The 27627-nt window shown below is 34.2% G+C and overlaps 2 protein-coding genes across 3 annotated transcripts; both read left to right on the top strand.

The window, feature by feature from the left end:
- The first annotated feature begins 4704 nt into the window (after nucleotides 1-4704).
- LOC108603195 lies at nucleotides 4705-5697 on the top strand. Of its 2 annotated transcripts, XM_017991778.2 has the most exons (3): nucleotides 4705-5249; nucleotides 5319-5444; nucleotides 5503-5697. In XM_017991778.2, the coding sequence occupies exons 1-3, from the start codon at nucleotides 4811-4813 to the stop codon at nucleotides 5610-5612; spliced, it is 675 nt and encodes a 224-aa protein (XP_017847267.1). In that variant the 5' UTR covers nucleotides 4705-4810; the 3' UTR covers nucleotides 5613-5697. The 2 variants fall into 2 exon arrangements, with proteins under 2 accessions (XP_017847267.1, XP_017847275.1); XM_017991786.2 differs by lacking the exon at nucleotides 5503-5697 and having other exon boundaries at nucleotides 4706-5237; nucleotides 5319-5410.
- A 469-nt stretch (nucleotides 5698-6166) lies between these two features.
- Nucleotides 6167-6829, top strand: LOC108604567. The gene is made up of 2 exons (XM_017994101.2): nucleotides 6167-6181; nucleotides 6240-6829. Exon 2 carries the CDS (start codon nucleotides 6246-6248, stop codon nucleotides 6813-6815), a length of 570 nt encoding a protein of 189 aa, XP_017849590.2. The 5' UTR covers nucleotides 6167-6181; nucleotides 6240-6245; the 3' UTR covers nucleotides 6816-6829.
- Nucleotides 6830-27627: the final 20798 nt, after the last annotated feature.

Here is a 27627-nt window from a genome sequence, read left to right on the forward strand (position 1 = left end):
TTATTATTTCCAGTTAATAGCTATTGCATATATTTCGGCAAAACTCAACTACCGCCCCAAACAAGCCTGAAAATAAAGTTGGCAAAAAGCTTCGAACAGAGCCATAAATAAATGACAAGCGGTAATGTCGAGAAATCACAATAAAAATCGCAAAGACACCCCCACACACAGACACACACAAATTGTGGGGCTCGACACCCATTTGGCAATTAATTTCTCGCGCTGTAAATTAACCACTTGATGGCAGCTGCTAACTACTAGAGGAAGAGCTGCTTTGCGGCTTAAAGCAGCAGAGCAGAGCAGAGCGCCCCCGAACGCTTTTGGCCCGCGCAATCAACTCACATTAATATTCACAAAAACAATAAACAGTGCACAGAGGAGAGCAAAACAAGATGCAATGTGGCATGGATGGGATGTAGTATAAAGTGTGAGAGGCGTTACAGCATTACAAAAAAAAAAACAGCGAAGCAACAACAGCTGCAAAGCTCTATCTCTATCTCTCTCTTTAGCTGGTTGGCTGGCTGGCTGGTTGAACTCAACTGACAATATTTATTGCAAATGCAGCAATAAATTTCAAAACACCATTCGCTAAGCACCACATGGGGTCTCGAAAATTGAAGATAAATTTTAAAGCGGCAATTTATGATTTGTGAGCATAAGCGTGAGTATCGCTTCAGCCGCCGCCGCCGCCAACTCCACAAAAGCTCGTTCCGTTTTCACTTACATACAAACATGCATACCTGGGGTCTGGGGGACTGGCTCTGGTTGCCCTACCCAGCATTGAGGCTTAAAGACAATCAGTAGAGAGCCGCTGATGACAAGTGTGGAGTGTTTGCCGCCGCACTCCTTAACTCACGACTCGCTACGGCTTCTTTTGTCTGAACTGAAAGCTGAATGCTATAGGAAATTGGATTTGCAAAAAGGGAATATTATGCTTACCAAAAATTCAAATTCAACTTAGAAGGCAGGCGTATTAATTTCGTTTTACCTTGTCAACTCTCAAGTGATAACTCTTTTTCCATGGCTCCGCAAAAAAAACAAGTAGACGCATAAAAGTTGAATGCAGTTAACTTTTATATACACTTTGAGAAGAGAAGCAAATAAACGCATCTTCAGTATTGATCGATAGCAAGATAGATGCAATTTAATTCAAAATTTTCCCATTTTTTAGTGGGCGTAAATAATTTTTTTAATTGCGGCGTATGCGAGCATTAAAATTTTTTTTAAAAACATAAAGAAATTGCTTTGGATATAGGAGAACTTATACGAAATTTGGTTGATATAGTTCTTATAGTCTCTGAGTTCTTGTTGCTCATACAGACGAACGAACAGTCGAATTTGGCTATATCGACTCAGTTCGTCTTGCTGATCAAGGAAATATATCTTTATGGAATATGCCACGCCTCCTTATCCATATCGCCATGATACCCTTTTACATTTTTTATAAAAATGTCAAAGTGTATAAAAACATCGCCCGAAGCGCAACTCATAATTGAAGTGACTCTCTCTCTCTCTCTCTCTCACTATTTCTCTTGTTATCTCTCTCTCTCTACTCTGCTTACAACACCCAGCTGCAATTATTCATTCACTTGCACGAACCAAACTCCCCAGGGGTACAGGAACTGTGACTGGAACTGCAACTAGGGCCCTGAGCCCGCTGTCCATGCAAACAAGACCGCTTTGGCTCTACAGCAGTGCAGCAGGCAAAGTCTTTTGGAGAATGCGCGCACATGAAAAATGGAACATCGTTAAGAGCAATTCATAATAAAATACGCGCTGTTTCGCATCGTGGGGGCAGACAAGATCTACCAAAGCGTTCAAGACCCAATATACTATATATATAGTTTTGCCTTGCTTGCAACAAATTTACGAGCAAGTCTTGTTGCTTTTTTTACGGCCAGGCCAGTGGAAGCGCAAAAATTATGACTACAAGCGGATATTGGGTTAAGGGGTATTCTATATTCTTCGGCTTGTTACCGCCATAGCTCCGACTCTGACCACAGGGCATTATTGGATCTCGTGGCAAATGAAGCTGTTCGCAGAAACGTCATTTCAATCAGCACAATCTCAAAAATAATGCATTGAATTTGACTTATGCATAGCTCTGGATACAGCAGAGACGTTCGTAAATTAGAATTTGTTTAGTAATTGGCAATGGCATTAAAAAATTATTGCAACGAAGCTTCAGTTAAAAATCTAACTAAGTTGTCAGCAATTATTGTTGCTTGATAGAGCTATAGGGAATTTGAATGAAAACTCGAATAAAAGTGAGACTTACCAAAGCCAAATAAATAGATTCCTGTTGAATAAAAATATTTATCAATAAATTTTGACGAAATAAAATAATAATAATAATAATATGTAAAAATATAATTCCCTGACAATTTAGCAAGTTTTATATTTATTTTAATTAGAATTTTTTTTAAAAATCTACAATAAATTTGGATAACACTTTGAGAAAATATCAAATATAAATACACTGTATTTAATACAGTATTAAAGTTAAATAAATCTTACATAAATATACAAAAAATATAAAAAAAAGTAAATGTTTGTATGTGTAGAACACAATTTTCCTTTATTTAAAATATGAAAACCAATTATTTAATTCATTAATTACATTGTTTTAATTTGAGAAAATATTTTTTTAATTATGTCGAAGACTATATAAAGATGTTGATAAAATTCTCATTATTATAACGAAAGTTGGCAACTTCAAAGTTGGAAGTTTTTTAATTTTGTATGGTATTAAAAAATATGTTTTATTACTAAAATAAATATTTTTAAAATATTGTTGGATATTATTAAATTATATAGATATGTTATATAGATATAGGTGTTTCAAAAATATCCTTTTCTATAATATTTGTTTATTTAAATAATTAATTCAAAAGAAAAGTGAACGCTATAGATTTATTTGATATTCAGTTGGTTTGTTGTTGTAACATCTTTTAGTATAGCAAACAAGAAATCGAAGTTAGTTAACACTGTAGTTAGTTAATTAGCTAATTAACAAATGCAAAGCGTGTTTTTAATTTAAGGCTTTGTGGCAGCAGCAACACTTTAAACTGCAACTCCAATTCCAACTCCATTTCGAAGTGCATTGTTGGCTACTACTTATGGCATGTTGTAAGCTATAACTTATAATATATGCCAAGTCATAAATAGCAACACTGCTCGGAACAACAAATGTGCACATAAATCAAAAATCAACTTAGTTGCCCTATAATAATTTTTACTTCCTTGGCCTAAACGATGGGGCTGCGGGGTCTCTGGACTCAGCAGCGCGCGATCGTTTGGGTCGGCACATAAAAAACACTGGTTATCGACAAAGAGAATCGTGTCGTAGCACGCCTCTTGCTCAACTCAAAAGGCATTAAAATATGAAACAATTGCAAAGCGCACCGAGCCGCAAGTTTTCCTTTTCTTTGTTTTTTTGTTTTCTTGAGTCACCACCTCAGGTGAAATCAACAGCAGTCCATCGGCCGTTGTTGCCTTTGGAATTCTTGCTGTGTGGTAGGCGGCAACCATTGGCGGTGGCAGCAGCACGTTTCCAACCAACGGCTTCATAAAACTCCCATTTACCCCCAATTCAGCCGCACAGACGTTTAAGGCCTCATCAATAGATAGACATTGGGATATATCTGTGTAAAACGCCTATGAAAAGCAGCGAAAATAATAAAAAATAAACGCGGCTTTGTTACCGCAATTTCAGCCAACGACGGTAACAACTTACTCGCCAATTCGAATTCCATGCGATATCTCAATTTAAATGGCAGTGAGACTAAGAGAAATGAGCAAAAAAAAAATAAGACGCTGTTTGCTCAGAGCGATAATTGTATGCTCTTTTAACTGATCTTTAAATTGTTACGTAAGTAACATAAATAATAAATTATAGTAACAAAAAGATTGCAAAATGTATTTGTAAATACGTTAAAAAAGGAATGAAGGCTTAAAAATCTTCATCTTGTAAAGTAACTGTAAGAAATGTATAAAATACTTTCAGCAAATCAAATATATGTATGCAGCTTTTAATTTATAATTTAATAGAGTAAGAATATTCAATTGACAGTTTATGATTGTTAGCTCATACTATTTAATCAAACAAGTTGCGAATTGTAAACAAAATTTCAATCTGTTAAGAATAAAACAAGTATAAATTATAAACAAGTATAATGTATAAATTATAGAATTCCTGTATAATTAATTATTAGTAATTGTAAATATTTCTAGTTTTGAATTTAATTTAACTATTATTAAATTACAAATATTTTTAGCTGTGGTCATTTATTTAATGATCATGTTCAATTATTAAAGCATTCAAAACAAAAGTCTGTAATATAGAAAATATTTGTCTAGATTATTTCAACTATTTTTCAAATATTTCAGGTTAATCGAGATTATTTTAATAAATAATAAATATATTAAAAAATACGAAATATCTATTTAAGTGCAAAAAGCATATAAATAATTAAAAATATAATAAAAATGATGTCAATGGGTTTCAATTATTATTATTATTGATATAATCTCATTATATCTTTATATTTAAAAACCTTATACTTTAACTAATTGAGCGAATGTTTGTTTTTTTAAGCAAAACTATGAGCAGTCAAAGTAATATATAAACAAATTAAATAAACAATATAAGTTGCTTAATGAAATGTTAAGATTTGTTATAAATTATACTTGCTCAGCTCAATAGTTTTTCAAAATTTTAAATTCCATATACAAACATCACACACACAGACATAATTGGAACACAAATGTTTGGCTAAACCCAGTGCAGTAAATTGAGATTAACGGCAGTATGGCATCCAAGCAGCCCACCACTCAGCAATTGGCGTATCTCGATGAGCTGAAGCAGCGTCTGAAAGAGTTGCGCATGCGTCAGGAAACTTTCATGGAGCAGACGGCCGAAATGTTGCGGGACATAAGCACGGCGAGTCCGTTGGCGGTGGGGCCAACAGTAGTGGTGGTAGCGGCGCCGCCAGCTGCACAGGTGCAGGTGCCAACTGTTGTGGTCGATACGGGCGAACGCGTTGGCAGCATTAAGCAGTTGATACAACGCTTTGAGGATTTGCGGCAGTCATCGAAACAGTTTAGTGATCTGCAGATGCCGGAGGAGCTGGTGGGCGTCGATGTGCGCAAACTGCTGAAAGATTATGAGCGACTGATACTCGAGGGAAATGTATTGCAAAAGTCCTGGTCCATGCTAAAGAAAACTACGGAAAGCTGTGCGCGTCAGAGTAACCAAAAAACACCAGAAATTTCAAAAAGAAAACCTCAAAAAAACTTTTTCTTCTTTTTCTTCACAGAGTCCATACCTGAAAAACGTTGCGGACGTTCAAAAATCAAGTCGAAGCAGTCAGTCAAGTCAATTCACGAACAAGATTACGATACAGATATTGAAGACTATTATTTTTTAAAGAAACGTAGCACAGGTAATTTTATTGCTCTAATGTTCGTATATTTGCATTAATATCTTTTAACTTATTTTAGCTCAAGTCACTGGCCATCGTAATCGCAATCGATTTGGCGCAATGTTTCACTTTGCCATTCGCTTCAATCCGCTAAAGAAATGCATGAGAAATAACCAAAAAGCTGCTTGAGTGAAATACTTGCCGTTAATTAAAACACCAGCAATAGTTTAAATGCATCTTCAAATTCCGTTAAATGCAATAAAAATATAAAAAACTAAGCTAAAAATCAATTTATTCAAAAAATTATACAAGAAATGGGAAATTAATGTTTTAAAACTAATCACACGCTCAATTTTCTTTAATTTGATTATCTGCTGCCATAGGCCAATTTTTTGTTTCTGTTTAAAGATTAAATACCCAAGAATTTACGCTCAATTTATAATATAATAATATATAATTTATAGGGAAATTTCGAAAATTTGTTTTCAGCCGCTAAAAGCCTCTTAAAGCATTTCAAAGAATTTTTAGGATTTGTAAATTAAAAAATGTTTAATGGAAATTTATTATTTTGCGATTTTCTTCACTTTAAAGAGTACTGAAGTTTTTATGTAGTCTACAAATTTTAAACTAAGCAAACAACTTTTTATTTATCAAGACAAACTCGAATCGAAAAGCCATTAGAAAATTTTAAAATAGTTGACAAAGTTATAGAGCATATTATAACAATTTTGGAGACAATTTTTTAGAAAATAAAACATGTAAATATACAATTGAAACTTAGTTATTGCTTTTAAAATTCAGTGCGTTCATTTTTAGACTATAATGACGAAATTTAGCGCTGCCAGCTTTCAGTATTTATATGTGTTAACACTTAGCATGGCCTTCATGCTGCATTTTGGATGTGATCTGCCGTCACTGCAAAGCCATAGACCCAATCTAAGCTCCGCCTTGTTCATTTGTGGGTTGCTGTTGCTGATTATGGCGCCACAGCCGCAGAAGCTGAATGTGCTTCATATGGCCTACAAGATGACAGAGTGTTTAGTGCTGCAATTTCTGGCGCTCAAATTTCTGTGGGATCTGCTGCTTGGCCAGCTGCTACGCTGTCTATATTGCAATGAAAATGTGAGCTATGCATTGCGTTTAATTTTGGCCAGTTCGCTATGCTTTGTGGCTTTTAAAATTGAGCGCAAGAAAAAAAATGTGGCAGTTGGCTTGAGGCAGGCACAGCAACCGGAACTGGACGTGCCACAGAATTTTCAGACTGACTATCGCATTGGCACCTACGGTCTTTGCTCCACTGAAGACTTGTCGTACTGGAAACGGGAATATGATGCAAATGTGCGTCGACAGTTTGCTATTGACCATGATAAATGGCATTTAAAAATTAAATAAAATATATAAAACTTGGGGTTTTGTTTTTTGAATTGATCAATATTAGTTTAGCAAAATCTTGGAAAAAATTATGCAAAAACTTTAAGTTATAGTTTTCAATATATTATCCGCCATAAAGCGTTTTGAAATAATTTAAGTTTTAGAAACTGAATTGTTTTTTTTAATTTTTTTTTATTGGAATTTCTGTTTTTTTTTAAGAATTTCAAAAGTTAAAAATTTTTTCAAAACTTAAACTTAAAATATAAATTTGAAAGTCGCTTAAATTTTACAACGTTAATGCAAAAAATTCTTTAAAATCAGCCCTGACCCATTTTTAAGTAATTTAAGTTTTATAAAAATTAATTGTATTGCTGAACTTTTTGAAAGTTTCAAATTTTTTGTTTGTTTGATTTTTATTATTTAATTGATTTTGCAAATTCAACCTAAAACAATAATTTTAAAATTTGAAAATCGCTTAATTTTTGACAAACTTAAATGCAAAGAAATTCTTTAAAATATGTTGATTCGCTTTTGTGTTGCTTAAATCATTTTGAAACATTCACTTGTTCGGGCAGCAACTTGCTGCGCTCTTAAATCTTGCACACACATCAGTTTGTCAATATTTTGTCTAATTAATGTGGGCTGGGCCCAACAGCAAGCGGCGCATCAATTTCGGGTGTCATGTGCAACGAGCGGGAACTTCCCCAAGTGCCCCCGGGGACGATGAGGTTCAATACCAAACGAGCAAGAGATAGGTGAACACATCGATGCGATGCGATGCGAGGAGGAGAACCTAATGTAGCTGTCGCTATGTAAAAGGACGGGACGGGACTGGACGGGCACGATAGCATGAGGTATGGCAGCAACTGCTGTGCTGACAGCGCATTTTAGTCGCCCATGGAATACCGAAAATAAATCTTGGCATCTACTGACAGCGACACAAGAGCGAGCGAGCGAGCGAGAGAGAGAGAGTGAGTGAGCGAGAGCGTGTGCGCATTGAAAGTAAAATGCTTGAACCCACACGCAAAGCGAGAAGTAAACATTTAAATTTAAATTAAGTGGCTTGTTCGGCGTCATCGAATGCAACAGCTAATGAGACTTGTTTGTGCCACATGCAACGGCAAGGGGAATGTGGGGGGTTGGGAGTAGCAGGGAGCAGGGAGCAGTTGTGGTGACTGTAATTCGCAGCAGGGAAGCCTTCCTCGGAGTTTCTAATTGTATATGAGGGGGATTAAATGATATATGGTCATAAAATTAATTTCCAAGGCTAAGTTATAAATGTTGTTTGCTTAACAACTCAATAAGGCAGGTGCAGCATTAATAACCTCAAAGCGAATATATAATAACTAAGTTTATTAGAATAAATAATTCACGAAATAAAGAAATTTATTTTAAATTTAATATTTATGCTAACAATATTTGGGTATTATAAATAATTGAAAATCATTGTTTTAAAGTTGTAGCATTTTCAATTATTATTTTATTTTAATTTATTTTTAGCACATTTTTTATATTTATAAATAATTTTGTAACTCAAAGAAAAATATTGCTTACTCATCAAAATTTAAAAATAATTCGCGACTGTTCAGAAATAATTCAGAATTATTTTCAAATTACTTCAAATTCAATAATTTTTAATATATATTTTTTGTTACTTATTTTTGAGTTAATTTAGTCATTTTTATAATGTTCAAAATAAATTAATATTCAATCTCCGCATTATTTTTCATTAGTTTGCATAATTTATAATAATCCCGAATTATTTTGTGATTATTTGCAACTGTAATCAATTAGTAATTAAGTAAAACGAAATTTACTAATTTTTTAAGTAAAAATCAATTAAATTACTAATACTAGCAGCTATGATTAGGACCACAATATGTCACTGCAATAAGTTTCTATATTTATTGTAGCTTTTATTTGTTTGCTTAAAACTTTTCTAAAGGCTTTGCCTAATTATGTCATGTCTATAGAGCAATATGACTCAAATTGTTATAAGTCCAGTAAGCCGAAACTAAAGCCTATTGATAAATATGTTAGGCACTTGAGCTTCGCGTAAGTCACAATCAGTCATCAGCTGCAAATAGCACAAATAGATATAGAAACGAGCTATGGCTGGCGCATAATTTAAATAACATTTTAATTCGCGCTATATAAAACACATTGCTGAATCAGCCTACTGCGACGATCATTAATCATTTTTGCCAAAGCAAGTGGAGAGTGGGGAGAGAGAGAGTGAGAAACTCCGAGTTGCTCTCGGTTTAGCTGCAAAACACAAAATGAATATTTTCTTTGCTTTTTACGCAACACTGGCGCGAAGATTGATGTGACATTTCTGTTTTGGCCCTGCCGAGAAATATGGCAGCTACCCCCCTCACTCCCTTGTGGACTCCTGCAGCAATTGGCAATGAAATATTCTAGTGCCAGTGCAGAAATGACATTTCAATTCGAAAGTGTGCTGGGCACTCTACACTCTCAACTCTCGACTCGACTCGACTCGACTCTCTCTCTATCTTTTGGGATTGACAGTGAGTGCGAGAAATATATCGCCCAGCATAGCATTTTTGGTTTAACTTGGCTTTCGCCTTCGCATTCGCTTGTGTGCCAAAGCCAAAGCCAAAGCCATGACAGACATTCCGGCACGCCATCTATCATTTTGCTCTGCGCACCCAGTGCGAGGCTCCTCCAAGGGTTGTTGATGGCCCAGCCATAAATTATTTTTGCACGCGCGCGCTTTGGCGCACAATTTTTGCCGCACTGTAGACATTGCAGTTGGCTCCGAGCTTCAGAACGCGGCGAATTCGAAATTGTATTTTATTAACATAACTCATTTCTTAGGGCAATGAATGCAGCTGTCGCAGCCAAAAAAGCTCATTACTGTTACCAAAAGCAGCAAAAGATAACAAGAGAGTGCAACAGAGACAGAGAGAGAGGGAGAGAAAATAAATTCAAATTCAAATTCATGTCAGGCTAACGCCTTTGGCCTTGTCAAGCGTCTGTAGAGTGTTGTAGACTTTTGCCACCAAATCAGTTGGGCTGACTTAAAAGTTACCTACGCTTGTTGTAGAGTTGCCAACATGATCCTTGAACACACACACACACACACACACGGGCATCAGCACAATAGTTGGCCCACACTCAATCGCACACACACGCGCGTTACCAACGTTGCACTATGGGCAATTGCAGCTGATAATTGGTCAAAACTTGATTTTGATGGCAATGCATTGGCAATAGCTGAAATTTTAGCTTAGCTCTATACTATTCAGTTAACAGCTGTTAAACTCACGCTAGCTTTTATCGATAAAAATATGTTAGGCTACTAAGATGCTTTTAACTTATAAAATTGGTTAAATTTGAGGCGATTTACGAAATAAAATCAAATGAACTGGCTTAACCTACGTGCTTGGTAAAGTCCCGGGAATTCCCGACAGAAGCTTAACACCATGAATTTTGATGGAATGGCTTGATAAAAAACCTTTACATAATAAAATTTGATTTCAAACATAATGTTTGTATGTAATATTTGGGGTTTAGTAGTCCGATCTCAATAACCTAAGCACCACATGTAATAATAAGCAACAAGAATTAACCACTCTAGAGACAATTGCAGTTTTATAGCTTCAGAGCTGGACAAGATATTGTTAGTAAAAATGTTTCATAGACAAGTTTACTTGTTTCGCCTCTTCTCGCCTTCTTATCGTTTTAAAGGAACAACTCAAATTCAATAACTCCCCATTATAATTGTAAAAAATTCTATAGCAACCGCTGCATGCATTTTATGCAATTATAATTGTTTTTCTTTTTTTTTTTTTTCATTTATAATATACACATAGGCGTATTTTTATAAAATGCTGCACATTTTGTTTAATATCTTTATTTTTAAGACTTGCACATGAGAAGCAGGTAAATGTTGTAACTTCCTTTTGACTGATTGCCACAAAGACGTTTTAAATTGCCCATAGTGCGACGTCGTCGCCATACAATTTCCGCAAGTCGTTAAGTCGGTAATTTATACCTTTTGCCCCATATGCTGTAGTATGGTAATTTGTTAAGTAGAGTTAAAATAATTGCTAGTATTTATAATTTACACATTTCGCTTGGTAAATTTATCGTCGCGCTGAAAGTGCGCTAGATATATGTTCCCCCCTCCCCACTCGCTCCCCCCTCTTCAGCACCTTCGCATTACACATCGCGCGTTGCGTCGCGTCTGCCAAAAGCGCTTGTCTTGCAATTTTTGGGTTATTTTTGCGTTGCGCGTTGCGCAAATTTATGTGCCACAACTTGCGGCAGATACTTACAGCTGATGCTTTCAATGCTCTCTCTCTCTCTCTCTCTTCTCTCCCACTTGCTATTAATTTCGCTTGACTCCTTTTAGACGCACAACTTTCGCTTCGTTAGCTTTTGCTTCATACTTTTTATACCAGCGTAGTTACATTGTAACGTTTTTCGGTTTGTCGAAAACTTAGTTATGTTAATTTATTACGGCGGCTTGTATAGCTTCAAGAAATCCTTTTATATAGACAATGCGTCGTTGTTCACAGCTTGTTTGACACTTGCCGGGTGTAAATTAAGCATAGTTGCTGTGGTTTTTGAACAAGGATTGGAGCTTATAAAAGAAGAAATCTCCCTACCCCAAAAACAGTTAAAAACCCTGCTCCTTTTCGAAAAAGAAAAGAGATCTTCCAAACTAAGGGTAAAAACGAAAATGATTAGAAGCAGAAGGGAAGTAATTACTTCTAATTGATTAAATCTTTTCTTCCACAAGTTTTTTTTAATAAAATTGCCATCTTATTGATAGATGGCTGCATAGATATATAAAAGAAGAAATTTCTCTACCCCAAACAGAAAAAAACCCTGCTCCTTTTTGGAAAAAGAAAAGAGATTTTCCAAATAAGAGTAAAAACTTAATGAAGGAAGTAATTAGATAAAATCTTTTCTTCCACAGGTTTTTTAATAAAATTGCCTACTTATTGATTGATATGTAAGTGCATAGATATATGACAGGAACATTTTCAAATATTAGAATACACAGAGCTTAGTTATTTTATTATCCACAATTTTTATACACTTTGACATTTTTGTAAAAAATGGAAAAAGGGTATTATGAAGTTGTCCAAATGTAGTTTCAGGAGAAGGAGGCGTGGCAGACCCCTTTAAAGTATATATATTCTTGATCAGCTCGACGAGCTGGAGTCGATATAGCCATGTCCGTCTGTTCCGTCCGTCCGTCCGTCCCGTCGTCCGTTGTTTTGAGTTGCGTGTTCCTCAGGCAACTATAAGAGCTAAGAGCAAACAAATTTGAGTTATGTAGGGCTCCTATACCAGGACACTACGCTTTTATTTTATTTTTTTTTATTTCCTCCCCCCATCCCCCGCAAATAGAAAAAAACGATATATAAGGCAGTACAAAAATCTTTAAATCTGAAAAAAAATCCAAAAAATTGCCTAGTCATGTTTTCGACCGATTTTGTGAAAATTTCAAAACGATCGGATAAATAACATTGAAATTAAAAAAAAATAATTTCAATATAGACAGCGGGTGACTGTGCACGTGCTGACGCGCCATAAAAACGTCGCTGCCCGACGCAGCGGCGGCTGTCTCTCAAAATCTGGAAAACGGAAAACGAGCTGTGACGCGGTATGCTGTTTGTGTGTATGTGTTGTGAGTGCATGCGTGTGTTTGCTGCGTTACACTAGTCAAAGTGTATTTAAATGTTGGTGGCGCCCAACTTTAACCTGTCCACTTGTTTATATATTTTAGTTAGTAAGAAGCTTATTCATTTCATCAAAAATATCTTCAAATGTTGCCTCTAAGATAAGAATCTTCTAAAACTGATTTCAGTTCAAAGCTGATTTTGGGTTAATTTGAGAAGTTAACATAAATATATCAAATTAACACCAATGTTCTTAACTAATATGTCTTTGTACTATGACTAGAGCTGCATTGACCTATTACACTACCTAAATTCTAGTCTAGCCTCAGCTAAGTTTGCGAGTCCTAACTTTTAATTCTGCTCAACATAAAACACTTGCTAACGCGTATATCAGTTTAATGACTACAAGTCCAAGTGCCAGAGCAGCCGGCAGTTTGTAATGCTTTAACTCTAGACTAGACTGCTATTGCTATTTCCGCGAGTTGTGCCCCAGCTACCATTTGAAATCGATTGCGTACCACCCAGAAGGAAGATATATGGGTCTGCTTGCGACCTACCCTGGCCCCATAATGAGGCCATAAAAAGGGTTAAATAAAATGTGCAGCAATTGCTGTAAAAGCCAAACAGTCGCGAACTCCCAACTCCCAGACCCAGACCCAGACCCAGAGCAGAGCACACAGCGCAAATTTTCACGCTTTTATTTTGCTTGATTTTCGCGCCCGTTGCCGTTGCCGCTGCTTAAGAATTATCGATGTCTTTTAGGCAGCTTTCAGGCATGCTACATGCATACATATAAGCATAAATTTTAGCTTGTAGCTACAAATTGCTTCCGTTTGCAAGCACTTTAACTGAGAGGGTGGGATTGGGACTGGAAGTGGGAGTGGGAGTGAGAGAGTGTGAAAGCGCCGGGTAGAAGCAGTTGCTTAATAGACGAAAATAGACACATCAATGAAATTTATTAGTTTGCATGTGCATGTCCAAATGCAGCTGTGTGTGTGTGTGTTGCGACTTCCAATTACCGGATTTTGAGTGTACTTTAGTTGCGATTTTCTTTTTTTTCGTATGCCAAGACTTAAGTTAGTGTTAGATATAGATCTTGAATGCGAGAAGGAACTTGTAGATACTTGCTAATTTATTTGATAGAAAGAATGGCAATGCAATTTAATATGTAAATATTGGCATAGAACGTAATGTTTTGGTCTGAACTGATGATGATATTTGACTTCTGTCTTTATGAATCCTCCAAATAATTGTGTCAAGTAAACTTGATAAAAACAAATGATCTTTCAAAAGATTTATTACTCGACTCGTTATACGATTCTTCTTACTATCAGAGGTATCAAAGAAATCAGCTTCAGCGGAATTCTAATTCACTAGGAATATACAAAATATTCCCTGTATATATATATATTCTTATTTATTTTACAGAACCAATTTTATGCACTTCAATTAATTGAAGCTATTCCTTTCCTTAATAGATAATAAGATCGAGTGCATTTTTATGCTTGGATTATCTGTCGCTTGTGAAATCTATTATAGAAACAAGAGTACGGTATAAAACCAAACTCTCTGTAGATCTATCTAAGCCCCTTATGCTAGTCTCAATGAACTCTTTCAAAAACTGTCTTATATTTTTAAAAATCCTAGCTTATGTTTTAATAAAATACATAGCAGAATTATAGTTTTCATGTTATTATAATATTGCAGAATTTGTTGTTAACTCGACTATTTTAAGTCTAGTTATATTTAAAATTAATGTGTAATAACTTTTACGCAATTCTACGCTTGTTTATAACAGATCCATCAAAAAATTTCGAATTAACAATGGTATTTTTCTAGCTAATTCCGGAGGCCTTTGATCTTGCCGCGCTTTTCACACTTTTATAGGTCTATGGAATATTTGTATGTGTGTGTAACGACAAAGCGCAATACATAAATGCAATTGTACGTGGCACATGCCATAAATTTGGACTACAATATTTATTTATTTCGTCTATATGCTGTTTTTATGGAATAGACGCAGGCACACACAGACATAGACAGAGGAGAGACAAATGGCATGCCTCAATTTATGTGGCTGGCCTTTTCCGACTTTCCCCCAAACTCAGTTTTATGATGCTTCAAATTGTGTGATAATTAGCTGTACAGACGGCAGTCCAACGTGCACTGCTTGCCGCTCCGGCAAACTTCAAAGGGAAATTTACTTTCACGCCCACACAGTTGGAAAAATGAAAAGAACTCTGCGCTTTGCGCTTTGTTTAGGCGGCGTCGTGAACTCGAAAAAACATCAAAACCTAAACACTGAGCACATAAATTATATGCACTTCTAGTCGTGCAATTCCGAAACTAGACTAATTACTCGCAGTGTATTTTACTTGCAAAAATGCAATGCAATAAAATTTATTTTCATTTTCAACTCAACAAACAAACCCCAAGTCATAAGCTCATTAGGTCTACAGCTCTTTATTAGACCGCAGCCAAAGTTGCTGTTGTGGTCAACAAAGTCTCTCTCTCTCACACTCTCTTTCTCTTTCGCTGACTTTATTAATTGCTGCTCATTAGCGCAGCGCACTCATCAATCACTTTGACATACACACACACATGGATAAACATAAATTTATGCATCATGCATGGCATACTACGAAATAACCCCAAGATAAAAAATTATTTACTGACAGTCAAGGGCAGATAAGCTAAGGCCCGTTGCCCCTATGCGCCAGAGTAACTGGAAAAAGTAGTGGACAGGCTTCAGCTACATGTAACTTAATCGTCATAACTGCTTACAAAATGTTTACGAAAACCCTAGCAGCCTATGATAAATGACTTAGTTACAGTCAAAGAAGATTAAGCTAACTGAGCAGCAAAGAAAAACGAAAGAGAGTTGTATGAAAACAAATATGGGTGTGGGTATAATATATAAAATAATTAAAGAAGCCAAAAGTCACTAAAAAGTGACTTTAAGAATAAGTTCCTTATGCCTTAAAGTTTAAGTTAAAAATAAACAAAGGATTTAACATGATTATGCAGAAATAGCGTGGAATAGATATTTGGAACTAGATATTCATTTCAAATTGTTAGTTTAATTTTTTGCATAAAATCAAATGTCAAACTAATTCATTTCAATTAAAGCAGAGCAAGGAAATTGAGTAAAGTTTTCCTAACAAAAGAAGGCTTTTCTATATTATTTTTCATCATTAATAGTTTTAATATTGTTGAGGAATTTAATTAGAGTCTTCAATAAATTCAAGAGTATCTACAAAAAGGGCGTATCGATTTAATTTCCTCCAGATTTATCGATGTACTTACAAATCGAACCTCCCGAAAATTCTATAAATGCTTTTTTTTCCTCGAAATTGAGAATTCAACAGTCAAAAGTTCAAAGTCAAAGGTTCTCCACAACTCTTATTTTCATATTGAATTAAATTCAGTACATTTGAGCTTATCCTACATATAATGATATACGTATATCTATATGTAAACATTTTCTGGGGGGAATCCCCTTCGTTGTAGAAATTATAGTTCACAAATATGTAGCAAGCGTAAAAATTCGTAGAAGCCAAGACAGTGTAAATTTAAAGATTTACGCTGACGTTTGACACAAGAGCGTGGGTAGAGAAATTGAAACCGACGGTGATTTATATGGTGTTAGCTTAAGAATTATGGTTTTGTGTATGCAAAATTGCTACTGCTACTTGTTAAGGCAATGAGTCATCGATGGCAGGCAACAAAAATACTAAAAAAAAAATAGCAGTTCATGCAACAACTAATAAATTTTGGCTATATAACAGCTGTGCGGAGAATGCATTTTAAAATACTGTCTGTCTGTCTGTCAGTCAGTCTGTCTGTCTGCATAGATAACCGCCTGTGGACAGAGACATAAATAATTTATGTATACAACTTCATAACTTAACCCGTTCGCCCTTTTGTTGAAACACTTTGGCCATAATTTGGAGTTAGCCAAGCATGAGTCGAGTCGGAGTTTTGCTGTGTAAAGTCGTTAAATTAGTTTTCTTTTCATCTGGCTGGTGTTTTTTGGTTTTTTAATTGGATTTTATTATGCTCCAGCTGTCTGATATATTTATATTTATGATTTTTATACACTGTAGCTATAAAAATTGAAATGAATTAAGTGGCATCTAAATATAATGCATATATATATTTAATTGGTAGAACTAGCTGCCTGGTTTGAACTTTTAGTTGGTCGTTTTTGTGGTTTTCTTGGTTAAACGTGTGTGCATTTGGTTAATTACTTGGTTGGGCAACTAATTTGATGGCGCAGTTCAAAAGAACAAGGGCAAACAGATAAAATTTATAGTATGCGCCACTCGCTCGCTCTTTCTACACTCGATGCATGTGTAACGGCATTTAGGGAAATCTTTCAACGAGGGACTAAAAGGACCGCCAAGTGAGCCACACACATCACACATGTTGTATTATTATATATATTTTATTAAATTATATGAGGCACGTCTGTCTGTCTTTGCTTTCTCCTGTTTGTGATGTGCTTGTCTTTTTTTGCATGTCATACTATTATTTTTTCTCTTTTTTGATGTTTGATGTCTGATTGTTCAACATCTGTTTTAGGTGACATTGTCTCTACTCGTCTCTAGTTCTGCTGCCAAGGTCTCTAGAATTTTATGAGTGTGGTGTTCGGTTGTTCTGGGTGCGGGTTTGCTCGACGTCTTATATGCATGGCTCGTGCTATTATATTTAGTTGATTAACGGAGCTTTAATTATCGTTTTGGCAGTGTTTTGTTTTTAAATTAATTGTTACAAAAAAATATATATTCTCATTATAATAAAAATTATATATATTTGCTCTGTGGTTTAAAAGTGGTCTCCTGTATCATCCCTGGTCGACGTTTTTCCCTCTTTACCGTGTTCGTTGCAAGTGCAACTTATATGTCAAGGTCATTCTAGTCCGTGTCTGTTCTGTTCTGTCAGTGACTGTATCTGGTAGCTAAATGGGGAAATTCCTTAATGCGTGTAATGCAATTTGTTCTAATGGGCTACATTATGACCAACAAATATTTCGAACAACGTGTTTAGGGGTTCATTAATTCGACTCCTTTGCCACAAGCACTTAAAGCCTTTGTCTTTATTTTTTTTAGGGAGAAAGCAAGAAAATTATTATAGCCTATGCTAGAAGCTCACAAATTATTTTTGACATTTTATAATTGATGCGCTTAATTTAGAATTTAAGAGTTTGATTATTATTATGCTGTTGTCATGTTTGTTGGAGATAGTGTATAGAAATTTTATTTTTAAAATATTACTTTGCTCAAAATACTATATAATGTATTTCTATGATTAATTTATTTCAGTATGGTATGAATTAATGTGCTTTCTGTCTTTGTTATAAATTTGTGATACTGGTTCTATGATCATGCTAGTTTTGCTTTTTGAAATAAAGTGTTACAAAAATAAATAAGTTACTTTATCAGTTGTTAGTTTTGAATAAGATTGACAAAAAATAAAACAAAATGATGAAAATGAACACGTCACAGTGACGAGAACCCGCATTCGTGCAGCGGTGTCAAATATGCTATCTTGTTGTTTGTTGTTTCATCTTAAGTCATTTAAAGCTGTACACTGTGATATATCCCCGTTTTTTTTTTTTATTAACCTCATTTAATATTAAAATAAATAAATAATATATAAAAAATAATAAAAAAGTTTTTTAAATACATTCAGTATAGAAAATGGAAAAATGTTTGTTGCATTTTTAGAGTTTAGAATATAATAGAAGATAACATTTTAGTTCCCAAAAAAAATAAATAAAAAATAAATAGATGATCTTACTAATGTAAGCATTTCAAACAAATTATACAGAATGTATAGCACACTCTCTAAGGCTTAAAATTTATTTTATTTAAATCGATATGGTATTAAAATTAATACAGTCGAAGAAATATCCATTAAAATATGCAATATAAATAAAAACAAATGTATGTTTAGCAGATTAGCCCACATGATTAAAGTAACCTTTTGTATAGAGTATAATGAATTTAATTGCCCTATGTTAAGTGTCAACAATTTTGAAATGGGTTCCCAGGCACACACACACACACACACACACACACACACACGTGCACAAACATTTAGAGAGCCTTTGGACAGTTGTACTGACAATATAAAATAATGTGCGCAGCATTTTTGTTTTTTTTTTTTGGCAACATTTTTATGACAGGCAACAACAGTAAAAACTTTGACCTCTGTCTGTCGAACAGTCTGTTCTTTTTTTTTTTGGAGTGGACAACCTCTGACCCACATCAGCGCCCAAATCATGCGTACGCCTGTCGAAAACTTTGGGAAGCAACCAAAACTCCAACAAAAGAGCGCCCATCAAACTCTCGCAGCATATATCGAGTTGTATTGTTGTTGTTTTTTCTTTTTGTTTTTGTTGTTGCTGGGGCATCAAAGCAATTTTTGCTCACTTTGCCTGCTGCTGTTTTTGATAAGCAGCGAGCACAAGACGCTGCACAGCGATAAGAGCTCTCGCTCGCTCTTCTTCTCTCTTCTTCTCTCTCTTACTTCTCTCTTGCTCCTCCTTTCTTCTTCTGATTTCTGCTCTCTTTTCGTTTGTATCTGGCTTCTCGATGCTTCTGTGGTCCTATTTTTTTTTTTCCTGTCTGTTGCAGAATGCCATCTCTCCCGCTAAAGAAGCAATGGAAAAGTGGTTTGGTTTTCAATTTTATTGTGTTATAATGTTCTGACTTATTTTTGTTGACAGCTATAATGGTCTCAATATGTAATTGTCAGATATACATGATAAACTTCGTGAGACTCAGTGGCTTATTGACTCTCTATTGACTTGCTTGTCTCCTCATCTGACACTTGCATGTCTTCCTAGCTAAATCCATTACAATGTGTGGCCCTCGGCATACTCGTATTTTACACCTAAGCTTACAGCTGTGCTTTGACGTGTTTGTTATTGAAATGATACGAAATTACTTCTCAGTATACATTATACTATATTATGTATGTATATTATATTATGTGTTTGGTGGATATGTTATAATTTTATGTATAAATCTCTAATTTTGTTATCTTGTTAGTGCATATAAATAATAAGAGTGTTAAATAATTGTTAGTTGTTATATGACATTTGTTTATACGCTGTAATGAATTTTTTATTTTTGTCTTTAATATTCAAGGTACAAATGGTTCTCAGTGTAATTAGAAGATAATTAATAGCGCTAAAACTTACCCGCAATATTCACATGAGAACATATAAGTATATTACACATCACACTATATGAAGAGTACAATATTTGAACAAATAATATAATATTTATATTATTAATAGAAAAAGTAAAATACAATCTAAAATACAGTTTAATGCATAGACAACAAATGCTTTATTATATTATTATTATTTATTTATTAATTTATATTGCAATATCGCATATGCGCTAGGAGCTAATTAATACTCAGCAGGGTTGCTCTATGCTTTACTCTATTGACTAATTAAGCCGCTTATCGTAATGTAAATTAACACACTCAGCAATATAGATAATTTGCCGCTATTTGCCTTGCAGCTATTATAATGGGCAAAAGTATTTTCTAACATTTATATTTATGTCAATGTTATATAATTTATTTAAATTATATGTTACACTTGCACTATATATATAAACTTCTTAAAAGATTGCAATGTTGCAATTGTTCAGCTCAACTAATCTCAAATTAAATAAATTACGTCGCATACTTAAATTGGTCGGGCGAACACTATATACTATGAAATGTACAAATTGATCGAACTATATCTTGTTTACATTTATTCGAGTGATGTCATAAAGCTAGGTCTGCTGAATAAGGAGACTGACTAAGAGTTTTCATTTGTTTATGAACCCTTTTTTTTATCTATTCGTATTTAAGTTTCGCTCGTGTATATTTGTCTTGCGACTTTTGGAGTTTTAGCTCAGCTGCAAAAATTTCTTTATTTTATATTTGTTTGTGCTACTATATGAAATTTGGTTATAATTGTGCATATATGTATTGTGATCCAATAACATCTTATACATTGGTTATATTTAATATTGCCTATTATATAATGTCTCCTATATGTTCTTGTTGGGTGTGCTCAGTTCATAAATGTCTCTGAGTCTTGTTCTGCTTGTTTTTTTGTGTTTGTGGTTGTTTTAGTTGTATTTTTTTTAAAGTGGGCATAATGTTAGCCAAAGTGGCTCGTAAGCAATATGTCAATTTATTGTTTGTTATTTAAATTTTATTTTATGGTTTTTTTAGTTTTTGTTTTTGTTTTTTTTTTTTTTTTTTTATTTTTTTTTTTTTTCTTTTTTTTTTTTTTTTTTGATTTTTTTTTTTTTTTTTTTTGTGTTGTTTTTTTTTTTTTTTTTTTGTTTTCTTTTTTTTACTTTTATTGCTATTAATATATGAATATAGTGTGATGTAATATATATATGTTCTCCTAGCGCTTTCTTTCCTGGTCGTGGTGCTGTTCTGTCTCGCCTTTTTTTTTAGTGTCTTTATTCTGTGGTTCTGTGTGTTATGTTTAATTGGCTCTGCTCATTTGCAGTTCTTGCTTGTTTTGTGGTGGTTTTTTTATGTGCTGACTGTTGGCTCGTGTTCAGGTTTTTTTTTTCGTTTTTTTTTTGTGTGCGTGTGTTTTGCGCTAATTCTTCGCTGACAATTCATCTAATGTTGCGTCGTCTGCTTTCGCATGCTGCTCTCTCGCTCTCCTACGGTAAGTCGCGCTTTATATTTTCACACTGTTGTTGCATTTGCTCTCCAAGGCTATGCGTAACTCTTAGCTTTTGTCAGGCTTAAGCTGACTAGTAGTTCAGCTTTTGTCTGGCTAAACTGCATACAAATTTAGCTTTTTGTCAGCATTTAGTACAATTTTTGTTTGATTAAAGTTTTTAAATGCATTTTGTTGTTGTCTAACTTAAAATAAATATTAAAAAAATACTTAAACTTTTTTTGTTTTGCACAGATATAAAATAAACAAAAAAGATATCAAACTCATGAGAAATAAATTTGTTTTTCAAAAGAAAATATACTAAAATGTCTATTTAACATGCATTATTGCTTACATCTTATGACGCTTATTAATTGGCTTTAAATTTAAAAAAAAGCAATGTAATTTATAAGCTTGCGTTTATTAACAATGCATAAAAGTTCAAACATATGTACATAGAATGTAAAATACAATGGGGCGATATAACTGTATGCACATACAAAATTGTATAATTGAAATTTATTGCACAATTTATCGTTGAGACGTAGAGTCTGACACGAACTGAGATCGCAGCTCCAGCGTGGCAGGCAGCGTTGAGTGGCAGGCGTGTGAGAGAGTGAGAGAGGGGCGGCGGGGGTGGCGGTTCAATCGTTCATTTAGCATGACATTGCCGCTTCGGTTCGGCTTGTGCTTTGTGCAGTCGTTTGCGAGTGCGAAATATTGAAATTTATGTCAATTTAAAAAGCAAAGTTGTCGTGTCAATCATAAAACTCAATTATCGCACTCGAAGCTTTTTATGCTTTTGGATGGTTGAGCAAAGTAAAGCGTTAAACGTTGCAGGGCGGCAGAGGGGGTGGCGTTTAACAACTCAATTGAAAAAGCGATTTGAAAGCGTTTTTCACTTTACGCGTGTCTGTGTCCGTTCGACTGTCTCCCCTCTCTCTCTCTCTCTCTCTCATAATTTCTATGCGGCAGGCATTTGATTGCCGCCAATCAGACGCGCTTGATGACCATCATCAAAACATGCCACTTCTGCTTTTGTGCGCTAATCGTCCAAGCAACCAACAACACTATTTAACACACACAACACACACACACACATAAATTTAACAGACAGACGCGCTCACTCCACCAACAAAGGCCCCACGCTTGGGCACTTAAGTGCTGCGGGACTTTTGAGTGGCAGTGGCGGCTCTTCGAGTAATTTGTATGCCCTACAGCCTGCATCTAGTTGCTGTTGTTGTTGTTGTTGTTGGCACGTCAGTTTGAATGGAAGTGTCAGCTAAATGTTTGCAGCCAAAAGCTGCACTTGAAGATCAAAGCGAGCTGAAGCTGACAGCCAAAGAGAAAATTCAATTTTAAAAAGCATCAAATGTGGTCTTAAGCAAATAATATTTTAGCTAAGTAAAACATAATGAAGGAAATAAAAGCTATATTGCTTGCCTAAGTTATAATATGGATTAATAAAAATAGGAGTATGCGTTTGTTTAAAAGTTATAAAAATAGATAATTTATGTTTTTTTTACTAAAATATGGATGAGAACAGATATGAAGAAAAGGAATAGCTAACCTAACTACACAATAGATAATATTATAATAATAATATTATATGTAAATTGTTACAATATTAAAAAAAAGTATAAATATGGATACATTCGATATGAAACTTGCAGACAGTAAATATCTAAAATTAGAGTAATTAAAACCATACAGTTTAATAAAAGAATTAAATGAATTTAAGTAGTTTTAATTATGAAAAAATAAAGTCCATATAGAATATAATATAGATTTAATTTTTTCATATAATTTTGTATACTATGCTTAGTTTTCTATATAATTTAACGAATCAGCTTAAGTCAAATAAGTATTTTAAGTAAGTATTATAAGCTGAATAGAGATTAAAAAAAAACTATAATCTTGAATACTCCATTTAATTATACGAAACAGTTTACTTCGCGTTCGCAACTTGAAGATAACAATGTGTAAAATGCTTAAAGCCAACACAGTGTGACAGATTTAGTACGCTGCTTACTATTTTTTGTAGTGTGCCTAAGGCCGCAGAATATTGCAAAACCCAAGACTCAAATTAAACTGTCACAGTCACTCAAAACAAACTGTCAACTTTATTATTAATTAAACGTCAGATTATAGTCGCTACGGCGGCGGTCTCTGTAGTTGTTACTCAGGTGCGTGTGTGTGTGTGTGTGTGAGAGGATAAGGGGTAACTGGCAAATCAATTGGCGTCAAAGACATTGCACACTTCTTTGAAGCTCACGCCAAATCACAAATATAAACACACATAGATACAATTTATGTTTGTGTGTGTTACAGTTGCAGACACCGAATCTGACAGCCGCATTAAACAGCTTTTTGTCACACACACACAGATACACATGCACACAAAGAGAGATACAACCGACAGACAGTCACAATCTCTAGTTCAGTGAGCTGGAAATTTGCTATGCGAGGATTAGTGTTTGTGTTTTGCATTAAGCATAATTCATTTTGAAAAATGATTTGTCAGTCAGTCGTTTAAAGTCCAATGCACGTAATCATTAAAGCCCCCAAGATGTTGTTTAAACAAAAGGCAAACAAATTATCACTTAATATGGTGCCAAGTGTGATTGTTTTATGTCTTTTTTCAAGTGAGTAATTGTTTTAAATTCTATTAAGTCTATTAATGCAAATAGAATTTGCTTATACTTATTTGAAAATTGAAAATTAATATTATTAAGCAGACAAACAAAGACGTAATTATTTCTATAAATATTTATTATTAATTTATGTACATTAGTAGTACATTAATATTTATTGGATTAGTTAACATATTTTCCAAAAGGCTTTTATAATATGATACATAGTTAAAATTCAAATATTTATTAATTTATCTTAATTCTTATTAATTCGTATTGGATTAGTTTCTTAATTTCAAAAGACTTTTTATATGGCTGTATATTTAATAGCATTAGAATAAAACATAATTAAATATAAATGAATTTATTAATTTATATAATTTAAATTATATTTATTAGCTCATTTTCTAAAGACGTTTAATAATATATATATAAAAGTTAGTGAAAGAAGTTATTTTAAACAAATTTTTTATAAAATATTTTAGAATATCAATTTCTCTCACGAATTAATTGACTTAAGTATTTATTTACCGAAGATAAATATAAACTGTGAGCTAGAAACTACGCGAATGCAAAATAAAATAAAAAAAATTAAATGCTCGTTGGTTGTGCTCAATTGTCTTTAGAGCTAAAAACAATTGATTTATGAGCAGCAATCAATGCCAAGCAACAACACCTTGTAGTAGACATTAATGTTTTATGTTTCGTAAAGCGCTTTTGTGTTTTTTTTATTTTTATTTTCTTACACACCAAAGACACATTGAAGCGAAAATGGTCAGAGTCTGGCTACAAATCAATTTAAGCTTGACAACTTAACAGTCTAATCGTAACCTACAAAATGGTCGTCGCTACGTGAACTGACACTGCTAGTGAAGGGAGGGGTAGGGGTAGGGGGTTGTGGAGAGTGGGGAGCGGCTGAGTAGTAGACAACGCCAACTTAATTGACCAGCAGCTGTCTGCATAAACTCCAAACACAGAGCGTCGCTCCCTGCCTTTGTCTGTGGCCGACGCTGACGCCAACTGAGACGTCGACAGCGACAGCGAGTGTGCGGCTTTAGTTTTGAGTTTCAGAAAATTGTCATATTGCAAGCGCACGCAGGCGCAGCGTAAATGTTCAAAATTATAGTTAAGCCCATAAATAACGCTGACTAGGCAGCCGCTGAAACTCGTTGCCATTTGCTCTGCTCCGAGATCTCGAGTTCGATCGCTTGCTTAGGGCACTGTCCGTGCTCTGGGGTCTGGGTCTCTGGTCTCTTTTAGACAATTTAAAGGCGGTTCGTACTCAATAAACCAAATTCCGCACATAATTAATCGCTGCCAATGTCGAAGGCAATGGCAACAGCCCAAGAGTCCAAGACTCCTTCATGCTGTTGTAATACACTTTGACAATTCTTTATACAAAAGGGTATTATGAAGTTGTGCAAATGTGTGTAACGGGCAGCAGGAGGCGTGACAGGATCTTATAAAGTGATCAGCAAGACAAGCTGAGGTCCTTACGTCTGTTAGATTAATTAGAATAACCAAATTTTGTATGTAGCTGCTCCTTTACCCCATACAAATCGTTTTTATTTTTTTTATTTTCATTTCCTTGCCGCTTTCCCCACAAATCGCAAAAAAAAAAACCGAAAAAAAATTCGAAATTAATAATACATAAGTTTTATTTTGTTTTCGATCGCTGCCCTAGTCAAAGTGCATCTTAAAGTTGATTGCACCCCATTTTGACTGCGCCCACTTGTTACAATATTTTGTTTTGACTACAGCAAATGTGGGCTTGAGAGTTGAGTGAGTTGATTCAGTTGCGCGAGAGAGGCGAAACTTTTTAATAGTCGCGCCATAATCGTAAATCTTTTGTGTCCGCTCTGCAGCTGCCGCTCTCGGGGTGGCAAGCGGCACTTGGGGCCATTATTTGGGTCCCCAACCGGCGGCCAGTTGCCACGGATTGAGGCGAGTACAAAACCAAAGCTACCTTGCCACAAATCGTACTCAACAACAACAGCAAAGAAAAAAAAAGTGTTCACAACTTTATTTATTGTTCGAGCACATTGCGTGCTAAGGACTGTCGTTTATATATTATAGCAGCCAACGCCATCGCCGAGCTCAGCGACAAATAACGAGCTTACTGAACGAAAATGAAGCATGATCTTCCCCAAAGCTCAAACAAGCAATTGTAATTAGTTTCAGGTTCAGCATTTTAATATATATTTATGGCCTAAGAGGGCGGGACAAAATAGAAAAATAATTAATAAACATATAGTAAATTATAAAAAATATTATTGGCCATAAATTAATTGGAGATTACAATATTATTTTAGAAGATACTTATATTATTTGGCAAACTGTTCACTTAAAAAATTCTCTTTTATTTAAATATTTTCTAAGCAATTTTTAAATAAATATTACATTATTTTATTTGATTTTATATAAAGTTTAGTTTGAAATCTATATGCTTTTTTAATTTTAAACAGTTTTATTATAAATAATACTTTTGTCCGTAATTTTTAAATATTATTTATAGTAATATTAAAAAAATATATTAGCCATAAATGAATTGGCTTACAAAAATTATTTAGAAGATATTTTATATTATTTGAAGACTGCAGTAAATTAATTATTTTAATTTACAAACACTTTTATTTAAAAACTATTTTCTAAGCTTAGTTTAAATAAATATATTATTTATTTATCATATTGATTTTAATTTTATTATAAAACATTTTCCTAATTGAATTGAAGTATTGCTTGAGAATATTTTAAAAATAATTCTTGCTTAGAGTAATATTTTTCAAATACAATATATTAATACTAATACTTTAAAATTAATCCACCTTACTTTATTATACACTTTCTATTTGATTTGAAAATTTCTTAACAAAGATATCAAAAGGCAACAATAACTAAGTTTGACTTGCATAAGCATTGTAAACAAAATCGCAATAAAAAAAGTATCTGCTGGATACATTCATTTACATGGCTATGTAACAAGAGTCAGGCAGCAGGCTAGGCTAAGTGAAAAGACAGACAGAGAATGACAACGAGATATTGTAGAGAGAACTGTCAGTTGAAACTGACATACAAACTGACAGCTTGAAATTGAGGTTTTCTCCAAGCTGACAGCATAACACGTCAACTTAAAGAGGCATAAGGCCAACGTATGCGACTGCCAACGACTAGATACAAAATAGATTGAGAGTCACAACTGGCAAAATGGCAATGCAATAGAGTAGTAGTCGCTGTGGATGGAAAGGATTTGGTAGAGTGAGATGCACACGGGTCTGTCAAAATGATATGATCGCAAAAGTAAGCGCGAATGCTTACGCATGCAAAAGATAGTGTAATGACTAATACTACAGCACATTATAATCATCAAGTGTTGCAACTTCTTTGAGCTCCAGCCAGCCAGGTATGCACATTAGGGTGGCTCGATTTGAATAGAAAAAAATGCAATACAAAAAATTTTAATTAAATCAAATGAAAAATCGATTTCTTATCATCAATTGCAATGTTAGCTATTGGAATAATTTTATGGAACTTAACTTATATCATTATAATTTTACATAATTTCGGCTGGATAAAATTACATTTGAAGAATGTAACCAGTCGTTTTTCAAATATAAATAATAAATAAATAATAAAATGCAAATAAATTTAAATGTTAATTTGCTTAGAGACAGAATTAATTTTAGAGGCATAGTTCCTATGGAAAATATTCTCAGAATTTTCCGAAGAAAACGAATTTATTATAACACTTATCGAGCCACCCTAATGCACATGCCAAAGACAGCTTTAGCCTGTCAGCTTGTTGAAGCTGCGAATCTGAACTGGGTCTGAGTCTCAGTCTCAGT

Source organism: Drosophila busckii, chromosome 2L (genome assembly GCF_011750605.1).
Source record: "Drosophila busckii strain San Diego stock center, stock number 13000-0081.31 chromosome 2L, ASM1175060v1, whole genome shotgun sequence".
NCBI classification, from domain to species: Eukaryota; Metazoa; Arthropoda; class Insecta; order Diptera; family Drosophilidae; genus Drosophila; species Drosophila busckii.